The sequence below is a fragment of the Callithrix jacchus genome, chromosome 15 (genome assembly GCF_049354715.1).
Source record: "Callithrix jacchus isolate 240 chromosome 15, calJac240_pri, whole genome shotgun sequence".
In the NCBI taxonomy this organism is placed as follows: Eukaryota; Metazoa; Chordata; class Mammalia; order Primates; family Cebidae; genus Callithrix; species Callithrix jacchus.
The window spans coordinates 67,308,332-67,328,458 of record NC_133516.1 but is presented as its reverse complement, the minus strand read 5'-3'; the positions used below and the strand labels follow the sequence as shown (position 1 = coordinate 67,328,458).

The 20,127-nt window shown below is 45.4% G+C and overlaps 1 protein-coding gene and 1 pseudogene across 2 annotated transcripts; both read right to left on the bottom strand.

Moving 5' to 3' along the window:
- Window positions 1-6,771: 6,771 nt before the first annotated feature.
- On the bottom strand, window positions 6,772-17,481 carry VHL (von Hippel-Lindau tumor suppressor). 2 transcript variants are annotated; one of them, XM_008982140.5, is made up of 3 exons: window positions 17,125-17,481; window positions 12,363-12,485; window positions 6,772-8,835 (listed from the first exon to the last, which is right to left on the bottom strand). In XM_008982140.5, exons 1-3 carry the CDS (start codon window positions 17,417-17,419, stop codon window positions 8,651-8,653), a joined length of 603 nt encoding a protein of 200 aa, XP_008980388.1. In that variant the 5' UTR covers window positions 17,420-17,481; the 3' UTR covers window positions 6,772-8,650. The 2 variants fall into 2 exon arrangements, with proteins under 2 accessions (XP_008980388.1, XP_017820563.1); XM_017965074.4 differs by lacking the exon at window positions 12,363-12,485.
- Window positions 17,482-18,049: 568 nt separating this feature from the next.
- LOC118148216 (small nucleolar RNA U13) lies at window positions 18,050-18,169 on the bottom strand (annotated as a pseudogene).
- Between the last annotated feature and the right edge of the window lie 1,958 nt (window positions 18,170-20,127).

The window sequence follows — 20,127 nt, the reverse complement described above, 5'->3', positions numbered from 1 at the left end:
GGTAATGAACACACTCCTACAAGGGAAGAACCACCATCTCATGTCACTCCCCATCAAGCAAATTGCTAAAATGTCCTTTGCCAGATTAACTCTCCTCCAACTTAAGATGAAATGGATCAGCAGGACTTCCTCCCAGTTTTTCAGTAACCTCAGCTGTTATTAACATTTGTGGGTCCAGCCCCAGGCCTCTAGGATTCAAATTTTCCCAACCAGAACGAAACAACCTTTCATGTTTTTCCATCTGACAGACAGGGAGAGAGCCTATTGACATTAGTTTGTATGTCAAGCAGACTTATTATTTTCCTGCGGTTTCATGTTTTGAGTTTTGAACACGTTTTGTGGGTTTTTCTCCCTCTCCTATATCCAGTGCTACTGCCCAGTCCTTCTCATGACCATCATATGTGTACCTCATTTTTCTGTGACCTGCCAATGAATTATTGGGTGTGTGTGGTGATGGGTGGGAGCAGGAAAATGTTTTGTTGGGGCAGGTAGTGTGCAGAAAGAAAGGGGAAAAACAAGTTGAGTATCCCTTATTGGAAATGCTTGGGGCTGGAGGTGTTTCTGATTTCAGATTTTTTTGGTGTGTATTTTGGAATATATGCATATATATAATGAGGTATCTTGAGGATGGGACCCAAGTCTAAAGGTGTGGGAAGTAGAAAAGTTCCCCTTTAAAGTTTCCTTTCTTGTTTTTTTTTTGAGACAGAGTTTCGCTCTTGTTACCCAGGCTGGAGTGCAATGGCACGATCTCGGCTCACCGCAACCTCCACCTCCTGGGTTCAGGCAATTCTCCTGCCTCAGCCTCCTGAGTAGCTGGGATTACAGACACGTGCCACCATGCCCAGCTAATTTTTTTTTTTTTTTGTATTTTTTTAGTAGAGACGGGGTTTCACCATGTTGACCAGGATGGTCTCGATCTCTCGACCTCGTGATCCACCCGCCTCGGCCTCCCAAAGTGCTGGGATTACAGGCGTGAGCCACTGCGCCCAGACTCCTTTCTTGTTAAAGAATAAATCATAAGTGTGCTAATAACTTTGTGTAGCCCTATCCTATGTAGCTGTTAGACATGCCATGCTTACAGGCACTTGATACGTTCTATGTCCTTGTACTTTAACCAAGATATCTGTGCTCGTTATTGCTTTTACCTGTTTAGAAGAGTTTTAAGTTGTTAGCCAATTGGGTTTTAGTTTAGATTGTGAGATCTGGCTCCAGCCAACGGAGGTCAGATACAGCAGTAAGGACCCCAAATACATAAGGGATAAATATGTCTACTTTTCCTTTGTTCGTTGTATTATTGTGACAAAACGGCTAGTGAGAGTACCCTTCCTGCAGTCCAGGAAGTAAAAATTGCTTGCTGAGAGATCCTTTGTCTCAGTGATAATTTTTCTTTGAGACACCAAGCATCTATTTCCAACAAAAGGCAAAATTCATTAAACTTTCTGTTTCAGAAAAAGTCTCACACTGCGTTTCTCTTCTAGATTTCATACTAACATAATACCAACACAGAACACTTTTGTGTCCAAATGTGTAGATTTCTCCCTGCCAGAAGCAAGCAATCTATTCTGCATTGAACACCAACTAGGTGTCCTCTAATTCACTTCCAACACCATCTGTCTGGAAATAATACCAGATCCTGCAGGTTGAGGGCTCAGTCCTCAGGACTTGGCCCCACCCCCACACCAATAGCAAGTCTGGGTCTCCAGAACTTCTGACCAACCAGCTTCAAGTTGGGGTTCCCACAACCCTCTTTGGGTTTGATTAATTTGCTGGAGTGGCCCACGGAATTCCGAGAAACATGTTTACCAGTCTTTTTCTTTTTTTTTTTTCTTGAGACAAGGTCTTGCTCTGTCAACCAGGCTAGAGTGCAAACTGAGCAGCTGGCACTGCAGGCATTCACCACCATTTCTGGCTTTTTTTTTTTTTTCTAGTAGAGAAGGGGTCTCAGTATAATGCCCAGGCTGGTCTTGAACTCCTGGGCTCAAGCAATCCTTCTACCTCAGCCTCACAACATGCTGAGATTATATGTGTAACCCACCGCACCCGGGCTGCCAGGTTTATCATAAAGGATATTACAAAGAATACAGCTGAAGAGATGCATAGGCCAAGGAATGGGGTAAGAGATGCAGTTTCCATCCCCTCCCTGGGTGCACCACCCTCCAGGAACCTCTACATGTTCAGGTATCCTGATGCTCTCTACAGTCCTCGTGGGTTGTTTTGTTGTTGTTGTTTTTGAGACAGAGTCTCACTTCATCACCAGGAGCCAGGCTGGAACGCAGAGGCACAACCTTGGCTCACTGCAACCTCTGCCTCCTGGGTTCAAGCAATTCTCCTGCCTCAGCCTCCTCAGTAGTTAGGACTACAGGCGTGTGCCACCATGCCCAGCTAATTTTTTTGAATTTTTAGTAGAGACGGGGTTTCACCATGTTGGCCAGGATGGTCTTGATCTCTTGACCTCGTGATCTGCCCGCCTTGGCCTCCCAAAGTGCTGGGATTACAGGCGTGAGCCACTGTGCCTGGCCATCCTCATGGGTTTTAATGAGGCTTCATTATGTCACCATTCCTTCCCCCAGGGTATGGGGTGGTCCCACCATACCCTAAAATGAGGGCTATATTCCCAGGGTTTTGGGAGGCCAAGGTGGGAGGATTGCTTGAGCCCAGGAGTTCAAGACTAGCCTGGGCAACACAGCAAGACCCCACCTCTACAAAAAACTTACAAATTAGCCAGGCAGGGAGCCATGGTGGCTCAGGCCTGTTGTCCTGGAGCATGAGATGAGGCTAGTTGTTCAAGGCCAGCCTTGGCAACACAGAAACCTTGAAACCTCTCATCCATATACAAAAAAAAAAAAAAAAAAATTGCCAGGCACAGTGGCTCACACCTGCAATCCCAGCACTCTGGGAGGCTGACTGAGGCAGGTGGATCACCTGAGGTTGGGATTTCGAGACCAGCCTGACCAACATGGAGAAACCCCATCTCTGCTAAAAATACAAAGTTAGCCGGGAGTGGTGGCACATGCATATAATTCTAGCTACTCGAGAAGCTGAGGCAAGACAATCACTTAAAGTCAGGAGGCAGGGGCGAGCCAAGATCATGCTATTGCACTCCAGCCTGGGCAACAAGAGCAAAACTCCTGAAAAAATAAAGAGTAAAAAAAAAGAAAAATTGAGCCAAGTAAGGTGGCTCACTTCTGTAACAAGGACTATGGGAGTTGAGCCAGGAACAAAAAGAGAAAACATATACATCATAACACCAATTTCATATATACCTTATAAACACAGCCTGAAGGTAATTTTAAGCAGTTTTCCATAATTTTGCACATGAAACAAAGTTTGTATTAAGTACTCATGTGGAATTTTCCACTGGTGGCATCATGTCAGCATTCAAAAACTTTTGGGTTTTGGAGCATTTTGGATTTGGAATTTTTGGATTAGGGACACTCAACCTATACTGAAGGGGTATCAGGAAGCCAATGACTAGCAAAGAGTGGGACTGAGGTGCTAAGAATGGGATACCCAGGGTGAAAGTATCTGAAAAGTTCACACTGGTGTTCACACATTAGGTGTAAAACATTGATATCTTCCATATCCTTAGTGCACTGATTCCTAGCACATGCCCTCACTGTTGTAGTGTCTCTCTCTCATATTCTCTCTCTCTCTCTCTCTCTCTATATATATATATATATATATGCTATAGCTGGAAACTGAGCATTGCCATTTTATAAAAGACAAAGCTGTTTTCCAAAAATAAGTTGTAACGGTTGCCCCATTCTCCTCACAATAACTACTGGCCTTGGCTTCTGTAAATAAAACTGCTAGTTTGCTCTGCAAAGTGCTCACTATGTAAAGCTGCTTACCTTTTCTTATCAGTAACTGCCAGAATTGCTGGCCTTTGCTTACCAGTAATGACCAGAATAAGCAGCCCAGGTTAACTCCATCCTGGCTCCTGCGAACTAAGATCTGTGCACTTAGGTAACAATCGAAGTGACAAGTTCCCTAGCCCTTGGAATGTCCGGAGACCCGCTCCCTCCTCTCTGCCCGGGAGGTGATTTACGGAATCCCCTGGCCCTAAGAATGTCTGAATCCCTTCACCCCCACCCCCGGGGTGGTTTAGGGGTATAAGAGTTTTGTCACCCTTCCTTCGGGGCCATGGGTTGGAGAGACGTGTCCTCTGTGGTCGCCAAAAATAAAGACCCTGCAATTTGGCAAACTTTTGTCTTATGTTAATTCTATAATCTCCCATTGTCAATACTTCATATATATATATTTATTTATTCTTGAGACAAGAGTTTCACTCTTGTTACCCAGACTGGAGTGCAATGGCTCGATCTCGGCTTACCACAACCTCCGCCTTCTGGGTTCAGGCAATTTTTCTGCCTCAGCCTCCTGAGTAGCTGGGATTACAGGCATGCGCCACCATGCCCAGCTAATTTTTTTGTATTTTTAGTAGAGACAGGGTTTCACCATGTTGACCAGGATGGTCTCGATTTCTTGATCCACCCACCTCATCCTCTCAAAGTGCTGGGATTACAGGCGTGAGCCATATTTATTTATTTATTTATTTTTCAGACCGAGTTTCACTCGTCACCCAGGCTGGAGAGCAATGGTGCAATCTTGGCTCACTGCAACTTCTGCCTCCTGAGTAGCTCGTTCAAGCAATTCTCCTGCCTCAGCCTCCTGAGTAGCTGGAATTACAGGTACATGCCAACACACTCTGCTAATTCATTATTTTTAGTAGAGATGGGGTTTCACCATGTTAGCCAGGCTGATCTCAAACTCCCAAATTCAGGTGATCCGCCCACCTTAACCTCCCAAAGTACTGGCATTACAGGCACAAGCCACCTCACCTGGCCTTATTCTCAACATGATTAATTGCTGGTGAAATTTTAACCACTTACCTTTTTGGGTTCTATCTTCATGGTAAAAAAACTTTCCAGTGTGAATGTTTTTCTTCTTAATATTTTTCTGTAGTGTTTAATTTTTTTATAATGATATATTACTTTTATAAGAAAAATAAAGCTAAAAGAAACAATGTTAAATACAAAAAAATCCAGGGATGGAAAGAGAAGAGACTTTCTTTCCATCCCTGGATTGAGGCTGGTGGCTTATGTCTGGATCTCCTTCCCATCCTGGGCCTTATGTAAACAGGTTTTGATACTCTCTGAGAGAAAAGTGCCTGGTTAAAACACTACACAACACACCCTACCTGTTTCCTTTACGCAGCACCATTTACTGTATTAAAGAACAGCTTTTAGGCCGGGCACGGTGGCTCACGTCTGTAATCCCAGCACTTTGGGAGGCTGAGGCGGGTGGATCACGAGGTCAAGAGATCGAGACCATCCTGGTCAACATGGTGAAACCCCGTCACTACTAAAAATACAAAAAATTATCTGGGCATGCTGGCGCGTGCCTGTAATCCCAGCTACTCAGGAGGCTGAGGCAGGAGAATTGCCTGAACCCAGGAGGCGGAGGTTGTGGTGAGCCGAGATCACGCCATTGCACTCCAGCCTGGGTAACAAGAGAGAAACTCCATCTCAAAAAAAAAAAAAAAAAGAACAGCTTTTAAAAAAAGAACTTAAAATAGGAACTTCACAGTCTTTTAAGAGCGATACATTTCATACATTCACAAGATTTCAGATGAAAAACATACATTATTCATGCTACTTGGACATCAAAAACACAACACTCAAACTGCATGTTTTAAAAAGAGGAACATGAACTCTCATTTTGACACAAAGACAGGTTAAAAAAAAAAATAAAGCCAATGTGGAACTACTCCAGCACCAGTGGGCTTCCTTAAACCTTGCACCCTGTTCCACTCCAGCACCAGCAGACTTCTTTAAACATTGCACCCTGTCCCACTCTGGAACTCACACAGCTGCCTTCCACTCCAGCACAGGAAGCTCTCTGCTTCCAGAGTTTTTCATCCCTACCCAACATTTCAACAAACATGTAAATATTTAGAGGTGTGTGACTGAATGAGAACTATTACCACATGCTAAAAAAAAAAAAAAAAAAAAAAGACTATTTGTTGAATGTTCAAAGAAGGAGCTAAAATCAGAAGGAAAATTGTGGAGTGTCTTCATTCACTTCACTCTGCTTTTTTTTTTTTTTTTTTGAGATGGAGTCGTGCTCTGTCAACCAGGCTGGAGTGCAATGGTGCAATCTCAGCTCACTACAACCTCCGACTCATGGGTTCAAGCGATTCTCCTGCCTCTGCCCCCCAAGTAGCTGGGATTACAGGTGCCTGCCACCACACCTGGCTAATTTTTGTATTTTTAGTAGAGACTGGGTTTCGCCATGTTGGCCAGGCTGGTCTCGAACTCCTGACCTCAGGTGATCTGCCTGCCTCAGCCTCCTAAAGTGCTGTGATTACAGGCGTGAGCCACCATACCTAGCCTGATTTTTCTTTTTGAGGCAGGGTCTTGCTCTGTCCCCCAGGCTGGAATGCAGTGGCATACTCCTGGCTCACTGTAACCTCAAATTCCTGAACTCAAATATTTTCCATCTCAGCCTGCCAAGTAGCTAGGATTACAGATGTGTGCCACCATGCTCAGCTAATTAAAAAAATTTTTTTTTGTATAGATGGGGTCTCACCATGAGCCCAGGCTCATCTTGAAGTTCTGGGCTCAAGCAATCCTCCTACACTGGCCTCCCAAAGTACTGGGATTACAGGTGTGAGCCATCATGCCAGCCATCACTCTCGTTTGTGGGCATAGGAATTGTGCCCAAAGGCTAGGATAAGAAATTAACGATGTCAAGAAATAGCCACAAAAATTAATTATAAAAGACTATACTAATGTTTATGAAAAGCTTATAATAACATGGAGAAATATTTTTTACAAAGTTAAATGAAAAAGTAGGGTATAAAACTGTATAAACAGTACAATCTCAACTATGTAAAAAACCACCAACCAAAATATGCCCTAAAAAGGCTGATAGAAAATAGTTCAAGATGTTAATTGTGGTTGTATTTAAGAAGTGCACCTAGTAGAGATCTTTTTTCTTCCTTTTTAGTTTTCTGTCTTTTCCAAATTTTTCTCTACTGGGGAGATTTCTGAAAAAGCTACTCAAGAGGCTGAGACAGGAGAATCGCTTGAACCCAGGACGCAGAGGTTGCAGTGAGCCGAGACTGCACCACTGCACTCTAGCCTGGTGACAGAGCAAGACTCTGTCTCAAAAAAAAAAAGCTATAGGGGATTTGAGACCAGTCTGGCCTGGCCAACATGGCAAATCCCATCTCTACTAAAAGTACAAAAATTAGAAGAAAAAAAATTAAAAGAAAAACGCAACAAGATCATCTTGATGCCAAGAGCAAAAAAAAAAGAAAAAAAAAAAAGCACAAAAATTAGCCGGGTGTGGTGGCGGGCACCTGTAATCCCAGCTACTTAAGAGGATGAGGCAGAAGAATTGCTTGAACCTGGGAGGCAGAGGTTGCAGTGAGCGGAGACTGCGCTACTGCACTCCAGCCTGGGTAACAAGAGCGAGACTCCATCTCAAAAAAAAAAAAAAAGCTATTGGGGACGAGAATAAAAATTGAAAAACAAAAAAACCTATTAGTTATAAAAAACTGAGTCTGAGAGAAGTATTGGATTTGAGTTAATAAATTTAAGTCTAGCCTATAAGAATTTGTACATTTAGAAAACTATGAAACATTTCAGGCTACTCCATGAATCCACTGGTACAAGTAACTTGCCAGAGGTTGGAAGTGGAAGTGGCACCAGGTCCTGCCTGATGAAAAATGCCAAATCAATCAGGAATGTCACATATTTACAAAAAGGAACAGGAATACCCACATTTGGCAAAAAACTTATTTATAGTATAGTAGCCCGTTAATACTAGAATCAAACACAAAGATTTTCTCCTATTTTTCTGTGTAGATGTCAAGTTACAAAAATGCTATTATCACAACTGTAGAAAATTAATCCTAGTTTAGAAACAAATAAAACAGCACTTCAACAAGACTGGACCAAGAAAAGTGTGCAACTTAGAAAATTATAAAAAAGTGCTTCCTATAAAAATGATTCCCTTTAAGACATTTGTTTACTGTACACATTTTAAGGCCCCATCTCCCACCCCCCAACAAAAATAGAGGTAGAACCTCCAGCCACTTTCTACCAAAGCGTCCCATGGTTTGCTCCTCTGACAAACCCTGACTGAAGGTTCATGATGTGCAGGCACTGGGGTCTTAAGGAGGAGAAAGACTTGTCCCTTCCTCAAGGATGCCTCAGTCTTCCCAAAGCAGGAGGTGGACAAGTCACCAACCATTATGGATGCAAAATGGATACATTATACATCCATTAAAAGCTGGTGCCACTGCCTTCTTAAATGATATGCTGCAATTCCCACTGAATTACTTATACAAACCTCCTTACACACAAACTGTCCTGACTTACTGGGAGGCAAAAATGCCACCACATTCTCCTGATAAATACTTCTGTAATGGGCAGGCATTAAATTACATTTTGTGATGTTTGCCCCTGAACATCACAATGCCTAGTGAAGTCAGTTAACTTTCTTTTAAACAAATGATGCCTATTTTACTCTGAGAATGAGACACTTTGAAACTGAGTAAGGAGCAAGTCCTATATCTAGATCAAGACTTGTCAGTATCATCAAAAGCTGAGATGAAAGAGTGTAAGTTTCAACAGAAATTTTAAATCTCCGCTGCCATCCGTTGATTTGCAATGTGCTCCTGCGTCAGCCGCTCCAGGTCTTTCTGCACATTTGGGTGGTCTTCCAGATCTTCGTACAGTGACCTGACAATGTCCAGTCTCCTGTAATTCTCAGGCTTGACTAGGCTCCGGACAACCTGGAGGCATCGCTCTTTCAGAGTATACACTGGAAGGACAAAAGCCAAATCCTCAGTGACAGACTAGGGTTTCGGTACAAGGAATGGGCAAGAGGCTTTAACAACAACTACTTTACTACAGATGCATCTCACTTCAGGTTAAAGAAAAAGAGTGAGCGCATATATGTGGCAGTGTGTTATGCTGATGGCCCAGGAAAACCTCATGGTGTTCATGCTTCTGTGTAATAATTTCCTCTTGAATTGGCTGGGCTTGTGAATGCTTTAACTAACTGAATGTGGATGAAATGACACTGGCAATTCTGTGCCCAAGCCTTAAAAAGGCCTGTCGACTTCTGATTTTATACTTTTGGAAGCCCTGAGCTACCCTGCTGGAGAAACTATATAAAGAGGGAGAGGCCCTGGCCAGGCACAGTGGTTCATGCCTGTGATCCCAGCACTTTTAGAGGCCGTTGTGGGTAGATCACTTGAGCTCAGGAGTTCAGGACCAGCCTGGGCAATATGGTGAAACCCCATCTCTAACAAATATACAAAAAATTAGCCACTCATGGTGTTACATACCTGTGGTCCCAGCGACTGGGGAGGCTGAGGTGGGAGGATCACTTGAGCCCTGGAGGCAGAGGTTGCAGTGAACTGAGATCATGCCACTGCACTCCAACCTGGGTGACAGGATGACACCCCATCTCAAAAAAGAAAAGGAAAAAAAAAACAAAAAGAGGGACAGATCCAGCCCCCAGCAAAAGGCAGCCACAACAATGACTACTGCCACCAGAGTAACTGCCTAGCTGAGCCCAGCCTAGACTACAGAATTATGAACAAATAAAATGGTGGGCCAGACACGGTGGCTCATACCTATAATCCTAGCACTTTGGGAGGCCGAGGCAGGTGAACTGCCTGAGCTCAGGAGTTCAAGACCAGCCTGGTCAACATGGTGAAACCCCATCTCCACTAAAATACAAAAAATTAGCCAGGCTTGGTGGCGTGCACCTGTAGTCCCAGCTACTGAAGCAGGTGAACCCGGGAGGCAAAGGTTGACCAAGATAATGGTCACTGCACTCCAGCCTGCGCAACAGAGTGAGACTCTGTCTCAAAAAAAGAGGTAGTTATTAGTTTTGGGGTGGTAGTCACAGAACAAATAACTAAAACTATGTGTACTTAGAAAATCTAGTACAACTGAATTGGGTATCCCAATTCCTATTTTACACTCACTGGAAACGTACTCTTTAAGGGTATTCTGTAAGGCAAAATCTACCAAATTTAATTCATCAATGCTCATTTTTGTATATCTACTTCCTTAAAACAGAATCTATACATACACATTAGTTTAAATCCTATGGAATCCATGTATTTTGGAGATTTGTGGGTTGTTTTTTTTTCTTTTCTTTTTTTTTTGAGACAGGGTCTCACTCTGTCACCTGGGCTGGAGTGCCGTGGTGTGATCATGGCTCACCGCAGCCTCAAACTCCTGGGCTCAAGGGATCCTCCCACCTCAGCCTCTCAAGTAGCTGTGACTATAGGCACATGCTAAGATGCCCAGAAAATTAAAAAACATTTTTTTTTTGTAGAGCTCAGGTCTCACTTTGTTGTATAGGCTGGTCAAGAACTCCTGGTCTCAAGCAACCCTCCCACCACAGCCTCCCTAAGTGCTGGAATTACAGGCATGATTATAAGCATGAGCTATCACACTGTTTTCCTTTTAACCCACAGGAACATCAGTTTCTTAGGGTTTACCATGATAAAAATCATTTGAATTTCAAACAATTAGTAAAGTATTATGCCAATCTTCAATGATTAAAAAAAAAAATTGCCAGGCCCAGTGGCTCACGTCTGTAATCCTAGCACTTTGGGAGGCCGAGGCAGGCAGAACACAAGGTCAGGAGTTTGAGACCAACCTGGCCAACATAGTGAAACCCCATCTCTACTAAAAATACAAAAAATTAGCCAGGCCTGGTGGCAGGCACCTGTAATCCCGGCTACTCAGGAGGCTGAGGCAGGAGAATAGCTTCAACCCGGGAGGCAGAGGTTGCAGTGAGCCAAGATCACACCAATGCACTCCAGCCCAGGCGACAGTGTGAGAAAAAAAAAAAAAAAGCAGGCCAGGCACAGTGGCTCATGCCTGTAATCACAGCACTTAGGGAGGACAAGGTGGGAGGATCATCTAAGGTCAGGAGTTCAAGACCAGCCTGGCTAACATGGTGAAACCCCACCTCTACTAAAAGTACAAAAATTAGTCGGGTGTGGTAGCAGGCACCTATAACCCCAAATATTCGGGAGGCTGAGGCAGAATAATCACTTGAACCTGGGAGGCAGAGGTTGCAGTGAACCGAAATCACGCCACTACACTCCAGCCTGGGCAACAGTGCGAGACTGTTCACCCCCCAAAAAAAACTAATTCTGATTGGCACTGTGGGCTTGATTGTGTTAAATAAAAACACATAGGCCAGGCGCAGTGGCTCACGCCTATAATCCCAGCACTTTGGGAGGCTGAGGCGGGCACATCATGAGGTCAGGAAAACAAAACCATCCTGGCTAACACAGTGAAACCCTGTCACAAAAAAATTACCCGGGTGTGGTGGTACGTGCCTGTAGTCCCAGCTATTCGGGAAGCTGAGACAGGAAATCACTTGAACCCAGGAGGTGGAGGTTGCAGTGAGCTGAGATCATGCCACTGTACTCCAGCCTGGATGACAGAGCAAGAGTCAGTCTCAAAAAAAAAAAAAAGGCTGGGCGCGGTGGCTCACACCTATAATCCCAGCACTTTGGGAGGCCGAGGCGGGTAGATCACAAGGTCAAGAGATCAAGACCATCCTGGGCAACAAGGTGAAACCCTGTCTCTACTAAAAATACAAAAATTAGCTGGGCATGGTGGCGTGCGCCTGTAGTCCTAGCTACTTGGGAGGCTGAGGCAGGAGAATTGCTTGAACCCAGAAGGCAGAGGTTGTGGTGAGCCGAGATCATGCCATTGCACTCCAGTCTGGGTAACAACAGCGAAACTCCGTCTCAAAAAAAAAAAAATTATAAGTCAACAAGAAATAAGCCAAAATATCTCATGCTCTACACATTGTTCTCCTGGGTCTCCAGGTCACAATTTGGCCAGGGAAACAAAAGGTATTCATAATTCTACAATTCTACAAAACTAAGCTATGGTGTAATACCTTCATCTCACTTGTTTCTTGTGGTTTTTTTTGTTTTTTTTTGTTTTTTTGAGATGGAGTTTCGCTCTTGTTACCCAGGCTGGAGTGCAATGGCACGATCTCGGCTCACCACAACCTCCGCCTCCTGGGTTCAGGCAATTCTCCTGCCTCAGCCTCCTATCTCACTTGTTTCTTAAGAGCCCAAGGTGCTTTTGAGACACCATAACATTTTTGTTTAACACAGAACATACAAATACATCACTTCCATTTTATTGATGGCACAGAATAGGATACAGAAAGATTGGATACTTTGCCTGTCATCAGGCAAAAATTAAAGACTGGGCTTAATTTTTCAAGTGGCCTATCTGATACTTATTACAACAAACAACGTTATCTTTTTAAAAAGTAAGACTGAACATCAGTACCTGGCAGTGTGATATTGGCAAAAATAGGCTGTCCGTCAACATTAAGAGATGGCACAAATAATTCAGTTTGGTTAACCAATAGCCCATCGTGTGTCCCTGCATCTCTGAAGAGCCAAAGGTGACCTATTAGGACAAGCAAAGGTTGTTAACGAGCCACACTAGTCTGAGTCAGGGCACCTATTTTCTCCATTTCCCCTGACCTACACAAAAAGCTTGCCTCTTACTCTGCCTACATGGCATGCAAAGCCCTTCTAGTAACATTATCTGTCAGTCCTCACAACAGATCCATTTATAGATTAGAAAACAGGTCTGAGAGGGCAAGTGACATACTCAAGGTACAAGACAGTAAGCAAAGAAAACATACTTGAAGCTCTAAATCCCATGCTCTTTCTGCCACCATGGTATAAAAGGGAAGAAGTATGTGATTACAAATCACAGCAAACCCTGCAAACTAAAGAGAGAAAGCCACTGACTCCTCAAATCAGTGCTTCTTAAAAACAAGTGCAAAAACATGTTGAGAGAAAATTCATCAAACCCTAAGATCTGTGCATTTTACTGGGTGTAAATTATAACAGAATTTTCAAAAGAAATACATCACATACAAAAGAGGGCAGGAAGCAAGCCTCCAGCCCTAAGATTCTGTTTAAGGTAGGAGGAGGTTGTCTCAGAATAAATACAGCACTTATTCCTAGGGCAGTATGTTTAAAAATGTAAACTGGTAGTTTTTTTAAATTTTGATAAAATATACATAAAATTTACCATTTTATCCATTTACTTACTTACTTATTTTTTGAAAGAGAGTCTTGCTCTGTTGCCCACACTGGAGTGCAGTGGCAGGATCTTGGTTCACTACAACCTCCACCTCCCAGGTTCAAGCAATTCTCCTGTCTCAGCCTCCTGAATAGCTGGGACCATGAATAGCTGGGACCACGAGTAGCTGGGATCACAGGTGCACACCACCACACACAGATAATTTTTGTATTTTTAGTAGAGACAGGGTTTCATCTTATTGGTCGGGCTAGTCTCGAACTCCTGACCTCAGGTGGATCCACCTGCCTTGAAAATTTACCATTTTAACAATTTTTAAATGTACAATTCAGTGGCATTAAGTACCTTCAAAAGTAATTTCATTTTCTTAAGAGATGAGGTCTCAGGCTGGGTACGGGAGCTATTGCCTATAACCCCAACACTTTGGGAGGCCAACGCAGGCGAATCATGAGATCAGGGGTTCAAGACCAGCCTGACCAACATGGTGAAACCCCGTCGCTACTAAATGTACAAAAAAATTAGCTGGGAGTGATGGCGCATGCCTGTAATCCCAGCTACTCAGGAGGCTGAGACAGGAGAATCACTTGAACCGGGGAGGCAGAGGTTGCAGTGAGCCGAGATCGTGCCACTGAATTCCAGCCTTGGTGACAGAGCAAGAATAGTCTCAAGAAAAAAAAAAAAGAGAGAGATGGAGTCTCAGGATCTCAACCTAGGAAACATAAGCAAGACCTCATCTCTACTAAAAATAAAAATAAAGGCCAGGTGCCGTGGCTCACGCCTATAATCCCAACACTTTGGGAGGCCAAGGTGAGTGGATCACCTGAGGTCGGGAGTTCAAGACCAGCCTGACCAACATGGAGAAACCCCATCTCTACTAAAATACGAAAAATTAGCTGGGTGTGGTGGCGCTTGCCTATAATCCCAGCTACTTGGAAGGTTGAGGCAGGAGAATCGCCTGAACCTGAGAGGCAGAGATTGTGGTGAGCTGAGATTGCACCATTGCACTCCAGCCTGGGCAACAAGAGCGAAACTCCATCTCAAAAATAAATAAATAAATAAATAAAATAAAAATAAAAAAAGAAATTAGCCAGGCATAGTGCAGCATGCCTGTAGTCCCAGACACTTTGGGACGTTGATGCTCCAGGACTGTTTGAACCCAGGTTAAGGGTGTAATAAGCCGTGATCATGCCACCACACTCCAGCCTGGACAACAGCAGGACACCCTGTATCAAAAAAAAAAAAAAAAAAGAGAGAGAGACAGGGTCTTGCTATGTTACCAGAGGACAGTAACTATTCAGAGGCACCATCATAGCTCACGGCAGCCTCCATCATAGCTCACTGTAGCCTCCAACTCCTGGGCTGAGGTGATCTTGTCTCAGCTTCCCAAGTAGCTGGGACTATAAGCAGGCATCCGCCCTGCTAATTTTTCAAGAATTTGGGGGTTTTTTGTTTTTGTTTTTTGCATCAGACTCTCACTCGTCACCCAGGCTGGAGTGCCATGGCGCAATCTCGGCTCACTGCAACCTCCACCTCCTGGGTTCAAGCAATTCTCCTGCTTCAGTCACCCAAGTAGCTGGGATTATAGGTGCCCAGCTAATTTTTTATTTTCAGTAGAGGTGAGGTTTCACCATATTGGCTGGGCTGGTCTCTTGTCAGGCTGGTCTCAAACTCCTGACCTTGTGATCTGCCCACCTCAGCCTCCCAAAGTGCTGGGATTACAGGCATGAGCCACCACGCCCGTCTTTATTATTATTATTTTTTTAAATAGAGACAGGGTCTCGCTATATTACACAGGCTGGTCTCCAACAATCCTCCTGCCATGGCCTCCCAAAATGCTGAGATCACAGGCATGAGCCACTGCACCCAGCCTCAATAAACTTTCATATTTCATATTAAATCAGGCACAGAAAAGTTTTGGAGTAAAATACAAAATTCATACAATTTCCTATGTAAAACAGGAGCCTACAGAAATGTTGATCCCTGGAAATACTGTGTTCCTCGTCTAACGTTAGAAGTCTGGTGTGAAAGTTTATTACGTATACCACCCTCAAGGAAGAAAAGATCTATCCAGATGCTTGCAAAAAGCCTCTGTAAAAATTAAGTGAGATGGCCGGGCATGGTGGCTCACACCTGTAATCCCAGCACTTTGGAAGACTGAGCAGGGGATCCCAAGGTCAGGAGATCGAGACCATCCTGACTAACATGCTGAAACCCCGTTTCTACTAAAAATACAAGAAATTAGCCAGGTGTGGTGGCACGCGCCTATAATTCCAGTTGGGGAGACTGAGGCAGGAGAATCGCTCGAACCCAGAAGGCGGAGGTTGTAGTGAGCCACCAAGATTGCACCACTGTACTCCAGCTTGGGCGACAGAATGAGACTCCCTCTCAAAAAAAAAACGATTCAGTGAGACTAGGACTACTTCTCTGCTTGAAGGCTATGGGAAGATTAGCGCCAGCACCTTAGATAAGGCCGAGTTATTCCTCATCTGGGTTTTCACAACTACCTGCCTCCTCAACAGTAGTCTTCCCCCTCCAAACTACTCTGCAAGCTGGGTGAGGTTTTCAGTGTGTAAATCTGTCAATATCACGACCCTGATTAAAAACTTAAAATGGACTGGGTGTGGAATCCCAGAACTTTGAGAGGCTGAAGTAGGCGGGTCACGAGATCAAGACATGGTGACCATCCTGGCCAACATGGTGAAACCCCGTCTCCACTAAAAATACAAAAAATTAGCTGGGAATGGTGGCACACGCCTGTAATCTCAGCTACTCGGGAGGCTGAGGTGGGAGAACCACTCGATCTCAGGGAGCGGAGGTTGCATTGAGCCGCGATCGCGCCACGGCACTCTAGTTTGGGCGACAGAGCAAAGACTCCATCATAAGGAAAAAAAAAATTCTCGGAGAGGGATAGCATTAGGATGAATACCTAATGTAGATGACAGGGTGATAAATGCAGCAAACCACCACCATGGCACGTGTATACCTAACAAACCTGCACGGTCTGCACATGTACCCCATAACTTAAAGTATAATTTAAAAAATAATAATTAAAAAGATTAAAAAAATCAACGGCCCCATATTCCTAGGGGTAAAATCACCTTTTGAGCGTCCTCTCAAGACTCCAGGTCTCAACATATGCATGTCTAGAACTCTCGCCTCTTTATTAGGTTGGCTAGCTCCTACTCCATCCTGCTCCCTTCCTTCTCTGGGAAGCGGCCCTTAACTGAAACCACACAACCGCAACCCCTCCATCGCCGAGCAGGACGGTAGGTGAAGCTCCCAGGCTACACACGCTCTGCTCTTCCGGCGCCAGCACGACCCTGGCTTGTTCCTGTCTGCTTATGCATCTGGCTGTCTCCCCAGGAGGAATGTGTTCTCCATGGGGGCAGGGACTACGCAGAACTGGCCCACTCGGGTCATCAGGACTGAACAGATAGGGCGTTAAGGATGGAGCTTTTTAGGGGAAAATACACATGGGGCGGTGGGGGCGGGGGGGCTGGGAGGAAGCCACCTTCAAATGCAAACTATTCAGCCTTAAAAAGAATACTGTGGGCCGGGCGCGGTGGCTCACGCCTGTAATCCCAGCACTTTGGGAGGCCGAGGCGGGTGGATCACAAGGTCAAGAAATCGAGACCATCCTGGTCAACATGGTGAAACCCCGTCTCCACTAAAAATACAAAAATTAGCTGGGCATGGTGGCGCGTGCCTGTAATCCCAGCTACTCGGGAGGCTGAGGCAGGAGAATTGCCTGAACCAGGAGGCAGAGGTTGCGGTGAGCCGAGATCGCGCCATTGCACTCCAGCCTGGGTAACAAGAGTGAAACTCCACCTCAAAAAAAAAGAATACTGTGACGCTTGCGAGCAGCGTCACCCTGGATGTGTTCCACCTCTCGGAGCCTCAGTTCCGCATCTGCAAAATGGACCCCGGGGCGAAAGGGCTCCAGGAAACCGTGCTAACGTCCCTGCTGGGTCAGGCCTAAGCGCCGGGCCCATACCTCGGTAGCTGTGGATGCGCCGGCCCGTGCCGGGCGGCAGCGTGGGGTAGGACTGCGGCTCGCCGTCGAAGTTGAGCCACACGGGCAGCACGACGCGCGGGCTGCGATTGCAGAAGATGACCTGGGAGGGCTCGCGCGAGTTCACCGAGCGCAGCACCGGCCGCAGCCGCCCGGGCTCCATCTTCTCCTGGATGCCCAGCTCCTCGGGGATGGACTCTTCCGGGCCGGACTCCTCGGCGCCCGACTCCTCCGCCCCCACCTCGGCCTCGTCCCAATTCTCCGCCCTCCGGGGCATTCCCTCAGCGGCCCAGACCACCCAGGCCGGACGCCGCGGGATTTGCGGGCAGGTCGCGGGGCGGAGCTGCGTGCGCGCTCCCGCGCCGACCTACGTAGTCTTCGCGCGCGCTCGGAAGGGGATGGAACCCACTCGGGGGAAATAGCTGGCTAGAGGCTGTGCGCGTGCGCAAAAGGATCCTCAGTCCCAGGGGCCGTTCAAACGGAGGCAGAGACTGAACGAAGCCAGCGCTAGGCCAACTCATTTAGAGCATTTACACTATAAATTTTTTTTCATCCCTCTAAGGTTTGGGTTTTGGGGGGTTTTTTGTTTGTTTGTTTTTTGAGACAAGGTCTCACTCTGTCGCCCGGGCTGGAGTGCAGTGGCAACATCTCGGCTCACTGCAGCCTTGACGTCCCGGGCTCAAGCGAGCTTCTCACTTCAGCCTCCCGAGTAGCTGGCTGCAGGCGCGCACCACCATGCCTGGCTAATTATTTTTATTTGTTGTTTGAGACGGAATTTCGCTATGTTGCCTAGGCTGATCTCCTGGGTTCAAGTGATCTTCCTGCCTTGGCCTCCCAAAGTACAGGGATTACAGGTTTTAGCCACTGTGCCTGGCCCACTAACTGAATTCTTGTTTCTTTTTCTTCATGTCAGATGCACAATGTGCTGACTTCATAACAAGGTTTGTGGATGGCACATCTCACACACACACACACACACACACACAGAGGAACACCCAATCATCATGCTTATAAACTATAAAAAGTCAGCTAACTGAATTCTTACAAGGTATGGGTGATTAGTAAAGAAGAAAAATTAATTAGACCTACTATGTGCAGAGCACTCTGGTGGAAATCGGAAAATGAGATATTTACTTTTTTTTTTTTTTTTGAGACGGAGTCTCCCCCTGTTGCCAGTCTGTAGTACAGTGGCGCGATCTCGGTTCACTGCAACCTCCAACTCCCTGGTTCAAACGATTCTCCTGCCTCACCCTCCCCAGTAGCTGGGATTACAGGCATGCACCACCACGCCCATCTAATTTTTTAGTAGACACGGGGCTTCACCATGTTGACCAGGATGGTCTCGATCTCCTGACCTCATGATCCACCCGCCTCGGCCTCCCAAAGTGCTGGGGTTACAGGCATGAGCCACCGTGCCAGGCAAGATACTTACTTTAGAGCAATCGAAACTACAAACATTAGCATTCGCGAACTTTATTTTACAAATATTTATTAAGGCCCTACTATGTACCACGTATGGTGCTAGATGTTGAAAATACTGTAAAAACCAGTCATGTTTCCTGCCTTCACAGTACTTCAATAAAAGGGTCATATGGTAATCAATTACACAAAAGAAATAAAATTGCAACTACGACTAGCACAACAAAAAGAGACAGGGTACTATGGAAGGGGAAAGATCTGGAGGTCAAGGAAGATGGTACACAATTCTGTGTAATTAAATATTCAATGATGTGGGATGCACTCAAGTGGAGAAGCAGCTCAGAAAAAGAAGGATTTAGAGAGTTTTATATTAGTCAAAAATAAATAAATTTTTTTTTTGAGACAGAGTCTCACTTTATTGCCCAGGCTGGAGTGCAGTGGCATGATCTTGGACCACTGCAACCTCCATCTCCCGGGTTCAAGTGATTCTTGTGCCTCAGCCTCCTGAGTATCTGGGTTGCTGGTGTGTGGCAACCACGCCTGGGTAATTTTTGTACTTTTAGTAGAGACGGGGTTTCGCCATGTTTGCCAGGCTGGTCTTGAATTCTTGACCTCAGGTGATCTGCCTGTCTTGGTCTCCCAAAGTGCTAGGATTATAGGCATGAGCCACCACACCTGGCTCAAAAATAAATTTCAAGTAAAAAGAAAAAAATCCATCAAGTACCAGGCACTGTGCTAAGCATTCCACATGAATTAAATCTATGTCATTATCTCCTTTTCACAGCTAAGGAAACAGAAGGGTATATAAGAATGTGAAGGCCAAGGTGGCAAATGCCTGTAATCCTAACACTTTGGGACCCCGAGGCAGGCCAATCACTTGAGTCCAGGAGTTTGAGACCAGCCTGGACAGCATAGTGAGGTCCTGTCTCTACCAAAAAATGAAAGAATTAGCCAGGAATGGTGGCATGCACCTGTAGTCCCAGCTACAGGCTGAAGCAGGAGGACCACTTGAGTCTGGGAGGTCGAGGCTGCAGTTAGCCATGATCATGCCCTGCACTCCAGTCTGGGTGACAGAGCCAGACCCTGTCTCAAAAAAAAAAAAAAAGAATGTGAAAAGGGTAGTGAGTGCTGGATTCGAGTGGCTCATCACCTGATGCCTTAGGAGAAAATGATGATAGGAGTGAACCTTAGGAGGTGGACATCTCCACAAAAGCACTGACAGCATGAACCTAAGTTATTTTGCTATGGCTCTCCTTGACAGTATACTGCACAGAGATGGCATATCCTAGTGGCTTCCAGCAGGATTAAGTGACCAGAAGTGATGTTAGACCCCCAGCTACATTAACAACATGAAAACATCGTAGAGAAAAATTCCAAAGTAGTCCAGACACAGTGGCTCACACCTGTAATCCCATACTTTGGGAGGCTGAGGTGAGTGGATCACTTGAGGTCAGGAATTCACAACCAGCTTGGCTGACATGGGGAAACCCCATCTCTACTAAAAATACAAAAAAATTGGGCTGGGCGCAGTGGCTCACATCTGTAATCCCAGCACTTTGCGAGGCC

Excerpts from the sequence above, each read along its gene's own strand:
- VHL (XM_008982140.5), bottom strand. The coding sequence starts at position 17,419 with ATGCCCCGGAGGGCGGAGAATTGGGACGAGGCCGAGGTGGGGGCGGAG. Across the intron at positions 12,486-17,124 it reads GCGCATCCACAGCTACCGAG|GTCACCTTTGGCTCTTCAGA; the intron begins GTATGGGCCCGG and ends TTGTCCTAATAG. Across the intron at positions 8,836-12,362 it reads TGCCAATATCACACTGCCAG|TGTATACTCTGAAAGAGCGA; the intron begins GTACTGATGTTC and ends TTGTCCTTCCAG.